Here is a 7269-nt window from a genome sequence, read left to right on the forward strand (position 1 = left end):
TGACTGATGTGCTTGAGTTGTCCCATTGAGTCCATGTACCTGTTGCACTTGCCAAATGACCTGATAGTCAGGAATGGACTGCTTTGTATTTGCTTTGAACAGTACTTTATTGCTCTACCTTTAAACAACTTTGATGGAATCAATGACTTTAACACTTATTATGGAGTAGTGTTTAGAGTATGTATTTTGCGCTATAGTACCAAATCAACATGTACTAGTGTACAGCTTCATATGTTGGTAAACTACATAGTTTTACCAAGTCAGTATTTTACATCTGTTCCATATAAGAATTATGTTACACTTTCAGCCCTTTACAAGCATTGTATCACTTAATACTGATCTTAAAGTAATAAATGTTTCACAGTCATTGCAGCATATTGTGTTGAGTTAAAAGTATGTTTTTTTTAAAATTATTCTAGGTAATTCTGCATCATCAGTCATTGCTAGAGCCAGCTGTTATTACAAAGCTTGTTGCTCAGTTGCACAAAAGTACAGGTGAAGTAATTAAACGACATCCAAGATGTTTAGTTCGCAATTCCAACGCCTTAGTACAATTGGAAACGTCAAGACCCATATGTATGGAACTTTATAAAGACATCAAGGAGCTGGGCCGGTTTATGCTTCGTGTTGGTGGCGTTACTGTGGCTGCAGGACTTGTTACGCAGGTGGGTTAAACTTTTCTGAAACAGTAAGATTTCCATTTTGTGATCAGTCCATTTTAATTACCTGTACCAGTACTCCTACTACCATAATTAATTTTGTTAATTTTTCTGTCACTGTTGTGATTAATACTTTGAATTTCCTTTTTTTAATTATTGTAAACTGTGGGAAATATGAGATTGAGGTTTTTTTTTTCTTTTGACAGCCTTCAATATTAGTATTGGAAAAAAATACCAGTTGTACACACTGATCAGCAAAATTAGATTGCTGGCTGCATAATTTGTAACCTTTGAAAATTTCAATGCATACAGAAAAAACCTTATTTAGGAAGACACAAAACAAAGACATACTCCACCATTAGTAGAAATGGTTGTCAAAGAATAGACGCCATGACACAAACACTACTGAATATTTGTCATATGTCAAATTACTTAAATGCTACAAGTCTCATCCCTTTTTTAGTGCAACACAAGGACATAGTTGGTATAAAATCTGTGTAATAATATGTCAGTGTGATAATGTAATTTATATGGGTTATTTCATTAGTAAAATAAGTGGGAAAGAGAGCAAATATACATTTCCTTCAACCGGTCTAAATGTTAGACAAACCATTACGAACATTTTGTGTCTGGATCCACTGGTTAGCTGTGCTTGAAAAATGGAGAAAAATCTGCTAGGGTTTGTTGTAAGTGAATCCAGTACTAATATTAGCAAGTGCTTGCTAGTTGTTGTCTTATGGTTAAAGACAAACTGTCTGGCAGTTGTTGATAAAAAAATGTAAAATATATATTGTAGTGCATTTTGGTATTATTAATTACATTCCCTTCTAACACTGACAAGTATTTCTGTGGTTGCTATATTTTTATTGGTGCAGAATTGGATCAGTTTCTAATGACAAGTGTAAATGTCGTGAAATTACTCCTCTAGAACGTGTGACACTGTCCATATCTTACCACACTTACATAATATGTCATCCAATTTGTGCATCGTGGTACCTTATCATTATGTGTGGTCATATAGTTATGGATAGTATAAGGATTTATAATTTAAAATAGATAGAATAGTATGCAGATAGTTGTTGTACAAAAAATGAAACATTAAGGAAGACAACAATTGACTAGGGTTGTTACAGACATCGTTCTACAAATTTTACAAAGGATGTGAATTGCCTGAGGACTTTGGGACATAACTAAAACCAGTTTGTGCCAGTGGCCTTGAAAACTTTGTCACATTAACCATTCCAAAATGCACCTGTCAACCTGCACAGCCCATTTTGCTTTTAGGCATAAGGCCCCTACTTCAAATGTCTCTCTCTCTCTCTCTCTCTCTCTCTCTCTCTCTCTCTCTCTCTCTCTCTCTCTTTCTTTCTTTTTTTTTTTTTTTTTTACACTCGACGAATTCATCATTGCTCTCAACCCACAGTACAGCTAAATCTTATTCTTTTCCTTTCGTTAGCAATTTTCTCACTTAATAGTAAATCATTAATCATTGATACCCCATCTCTCACTAATATAAGGCATGTCAGATAAATGACATCAAAGCTACTGAACAACCAAATTCTATGTAAATGTCTCTAAATTGTTGACAGTAATTTGAATGAATTTTCAATCTGCAGTGGAGCATGTGATTATTTGAAATTTCCTATCAGATTAAAAGTGTTTGCCGGGTTGGTATTTCATTCTTGGACACTTCCTTTTTTCAGGCAAGTGCTCTACCAACTGAGTTATCCAACCACAACTCACGACCCAGCCTCATAGCTTTTCTTTTTCCAGTATCTCATTTCCTACCTTCCAAAGTTAATAAAAGTTTTCTGGCATACCTTGCGAAGGATATTGTGGAGACATGGTTTAGTCATAGCCTGGAAGATTGTGTCATCATTCAATTCTCCTCTAATTTTTGGACTTGCTTATCTGTTTTCTTATAGTTACTTGTAATTCAGCCTTTAAGTCAGCAGTTGTTATGTCTAGTTTATCATTTAGTTCAGTGAACATAACATCTTGGGTGTTTATAATAGCATTGGTGGTATCTAGCATAGCATTTAACTCAGTCTTTACATCTGCCAGAATGTTCAATATTTTTTCCTTACTTCTAATCAGTACTGGCATATGTCTAAAAGAGCAAGAAGTTCATAACAAAGTTAACCTTCACCATACCAAACGCACACAAAAAAAATTCTGAAAAGGATTGTTGCTACTCAGCACACAGCAGAGATACAGAATCACGACTACAACAAAATGACTGTCAAAAAGTGCGCCCTCAGCCAACAAGGCTATTGTCAGAAATAGGCAAAAAACACACACACACACACACACACACACACACACACACACACACACACACACACACACACACACACACACACGGCCACAGTCTCTGGCTGCGGGTGGTGGTGACTGGGGTGGGGAGGGAAAGGGATTGCAGGGTAGGGGTGTGGGATGGTAAAGCAGTAAAGTGCTGCTTGTGAGAGTGTACAGGGATAAGGTGGAGGAAGGTAAGGTAGCTAGATGAAACTGGGAGGATGGACAGTTTGTTGGTTGTCATGCCCATGTATAATGGAGCACAGTGGTTGCAACTTAGCTTGTAGATCACTTGACGGGTTTCACAGATAGCCCTTCATGGGTGGTGTAGGTGATGCTTGTTATCTGACCGGAGTAGGTAGTGGTGGTGATGGGAGGAGGTTCGAAACAACAGTGGTGGAGCCTTTGTCAGCAGGTGCCAGGATCAGTTCTTAGGTTATGGATTCCATTCTTTCTACAGATGTATGATTAGTTTCCTCCCCCCCCATGAACCATGGACCTTGCCGTTGGTGGGGAGGCTTGCGCGCCTCAGCGATACAGATAGCCGTACCGTAGGTGCAACCACAACGGAGGGGTATCTGTTGAGAGGCCAGACAAACGTGTGGTTCCTGAAGAGGGGCAGCAGCCTTTTCAGTAGTTGCAAGGGCAACAGTCTGGATGATTGACTGATCTGGCCTTGTAACAATAACCAAAACGGCCTTGCTGTGCTGGTACTGCGAACGGCTGAAAGCAAGGGGAAACTACAGCCGTAATTTTTCCCGAGGGCATGCAGCTTTACTGTATGATACATGATGATGGCGTCCTCTTGGGTAAAATATTCCGGAGGTAAAATAGTCCCCCATTCGGATCTCCGAGCGGGGACTACTCAAGAGGATGTCGTTATCAGGAGAAAGAAAACTGGCGTTCTACGGATCGGAGTGTGGAATGTCAGATCCCTTAATCGGGCAGGTAGGTTAGAAAATTTAAAAAGGGAAATGGATAGGTTGAAGTTAGATATAGTGGGAATTAGTGAAGTTCGGTGGCAGGAGGAACAAGACTTCTGGTCAGGTGACTACAGGGTTATCACCACAAAATCAAATAGGGGTAATGCAGGAGTAGGTTTAATAATGAATAGGAAAATAGGAATGCGGGTAAGCTACTACAAACAGCATAGTGAACACATTATTGTGGCCAAGATAGATACGAAGCCCACACCTACTACAGTAGTACAAGTTTATATGCCAACTAGCTCTGCAGATGACGAAGAAATTGAAGAAATGTATGATGAAATAAAAGAAATTATTCAGATTGTGAAGGGAGATGAAAATTTAATAGTCATGGGTGACTGGAATTCGAGTGTAGGAAAAGGGAGAGAAGGAAACATAGTAGGTGAATATGGATTGGGGGACAGAAATGAAAGAGGAAGCCGCCTGGTAGAATTTTGCACAGAGCACAACATAATCATAACTAACACTTGGTTTAAGAATCATGAAAGAAGGTTGTATACATGGAAGAACCCTGGAGATACTAAAAGGTATCAGATAGATTATATAATGGTAAGACAGAGATTTAGGAACCAGGTTTTAAATTGTAAGACATTTCCAGGGGCAGATGTGGACTCTGACCACAATCTATTGGTTATGACCTGTAGATTAAAACTGAAGAAACTGCAAAAAGGTGGGAATTTAAGGAGATGGGACCTGGATAAACTGAAAGAACCAGAGATTGTACAGAGATTCAGGGAGAGCATAAGGGAGCAATTGACAGGAATGGGGGAAATAAATACAGTAGAAGAAGAATGGGTAGCTTTGAGGGATGAAGTAGTGAAGGCAGCAGAGGATCAAGTAGGTAAAAAGACGAGGGCTAGTAGAAATCCTTGGGTAACAGAAGAAATATTGAATTTAATTGATGAAAGGAGAAAATATAAAAATGCAGTAACTGAAACAGGCAAAAAGGAATACAAACGTCTCAAAAATGAGATCGACAGGAAGTGCAAAATGGCTAAGCATGGATGGCTAGAGGACAAATGTAAGGATGTAGAGGCCTATCTCACTAGGGGTAAGATAGATACCGCCTACAGGAAAATTAAAGAGACCTTTGGAGATAAGAGAACGACTTGTATGAATATCAAGAGCTCAGATGGAAACCCAGTTCTAAGCAAAGAAGGGAAAGCAGAAAGGTGGAAGGAGTATATAGAGGGTTTATACAAGGGCGATGTACTTGAGGACAATATTATGGAAATGGAAGAGGATGTAGATGAAGATGAAATGGGAGATATGATACTGCGTGAAGAGTTTGACAGAGCACTGAAAGACCTGAGTCGAAACAAGGCCCCCGGAGTAGACAATATTCCATTGGAACTACTGACGGCCGTGGGAGAGCCAGTCCTGACAAAACTCTTCCATCTGGTGAGCAAGATGTATGAAACAGGCGAAATACCCTCAGACTTCAAGAAGAATATAATAATTCCAATCCCAAAGAAAGCAGGTGTTGACAGATGTGAAAATTACCGAACTATCAGCTTAATAAGTCACAGCTGCAAAATACTAACACGAATTCTTTACAGACGAATGGAAAAACTAGTAGAAGCCAACCTCGGGGAAGATCAGTTTGGATTCCGTAGAAACACTGGAACACGTGAGGCAATACTGACCTTACGACTTATCTTAGAAGAAAGATTAAGGAAAGGCAAACCTACGTTTCTAGCATTTGTAGACTTAGAGAAAGCTTTTGACAATGTTGACTGGAATACTCTCTTTCAAATTCTAAAGGTGGCAGGGGTAAAATACAGGGAGCGAAAGGCTATTTACAATTTGTACAGAAACCAGATGGCAGTTATAAGAGTCGAGGGACATGAAAGGGAAGCAGTGGTTGGGAAGGGAGTAAGACAGGGTTGTAGCCTCTCCCCGATGTTGTTCAATCTGTATATTGAGCAAGCAGTAAAGGAAACAAAAGAAAAATTCGGAGTAGGTATTAAAATTCAGGGAGAAGAAATAAAAACTTTGCGGTTCGCCGATGACATTGTAATTCTGTCAGAGACAGCAAAGGACTTGGAAGAGCAGTTGAATGGAATGGACAGTGTCTTGAAAGGAGGATATAAGATGAACATCAACAAAAACAAAACAAGGATAATGGAATGTAGTCTAATTAAGTCGGGTGATGCTGAGGGAATTAGATTAGGAAATGAGGCACTTAAAGTAGTAAAGGAGTTTTGCTATTTGGGGAGCAAAATAACTAATGATGGTAGAAGCAGAGAGGATATAAAATGTAGACTGGCAATGGCAAGGAAAGCGTTTCTGAAGAAGAGAAATTTGTTAACATCCAGTATTGATTTAAGTGTCAGGAAGTCATTTCTGAAAGTATTCGTATGGAGTGTAGCCATGTATGGAAGTGAAACATGGACGATAAATAGTTTGGACAAGAAGAGAATAGAAGCTTTCGAAATGTGGTGCTACAGAAGAATGCTGAAGATTAGATGGGTAGATCACATAACTAATGAGGAAGTATTGAATAGGATTGGGGAGAAGAGAAGTTTGTGGCACAACCTGACCAGAAGAAGGGATCGGTTGGTAGGACATGTTCTGAGGCATCAAGGGATCACCAATTTAGTATTGGAGGGCAGCGTGGAGGGTAAAAATCGTAGAGGGAGACCAAGAGATGAATACACTAAGCAGATTCAGAAGGATGTAGGTTGCAGTAGGTACTGGGAGATGAAAAAGCTTGCACAGGATAGAGTAGCATGGAGAGCTGCATCAAACCAGTCTCAGGACTGAAGACCACAACAACAACAACATGATTAGTTTGTATGTTGAGGGATTTGGGGAATGATGGTTTGAGGCAAGGTTAGATGTTAAAAAATTCTGGAAAGTTAACAAGGGGTGACTTAGGGCAGTGGGTGTGGATCATGGTTGAGTGGAGGAGTGAACTGAGTCGGTCAGGGTTCAGTATTGGGCTTTGGTTGAGTCTGGTAGGGTTGGTGGGGAAAAAGTGTTTCCACTGTAGGGACCAGGAGGAGGAGAGAAGGTCTTTAACAAGTCCTGCATGATTGGATTTGGAAATAGGGCAAAAGATGAGGCTTTTGGAAAGGACTGACACTTTTGAGGGGCTAAGGCTTGCACTCAGTCTTTTTATTTCTCTCCTTTTTTGCTATCCCCACCCGTCCCCCTCTCCTGACCTCTGTCTAACCTCCCAGACGCACCTAGCTCTTGGTGCCCTAGCTTCTCTCCACCTCAACCCTGCATGCTCCTGCTAGCACACTTTACTGTCTCCCATCCCTACCCTGGTATTCCTCCCTCTCCCTGCCCCAGCCTCCACCTTAACCCCACCAGGTTGC

At 40.1% G+C, this 7269-nt stretch overlaps 1 protein-coding gene across 1 annotated transcript in view; it reads left to right on the forward strand.

Annotated features, from left to right (window-relative positions):
* LOC126481304 (protein HBS1) overlaps positions 1-7269 on the forward strand; it is a 196227-nt gene that overhangs the window by 184655 nt on the left and 4303 nt on the right. Inside the window, exon 12 of the mRNA XM_050104955.1 lies at positions 420-665. Within this exon, the coding sequence (XP_049960912.1) occupies positions 420-665 (246 nt within the window). The remainder of the gene's footprint in view (positions 1-419; positions 666-7269) is intronic.

This window comes from Schistocerca serialis, chromosome 5 (genome assembly GCF_023864345.2).
Source record: "Schistocerca serialis cubense isolate TAMUIC-IGC-003099 chromosome 5, iqSchSeri2.2, whole genome shotgun sequence".
NCBI lineage: Eukaryota > Metazoa > Arthropoda > Insecta > Orthoptera > Acrididae > Schistocerca > Schistocerca serialis.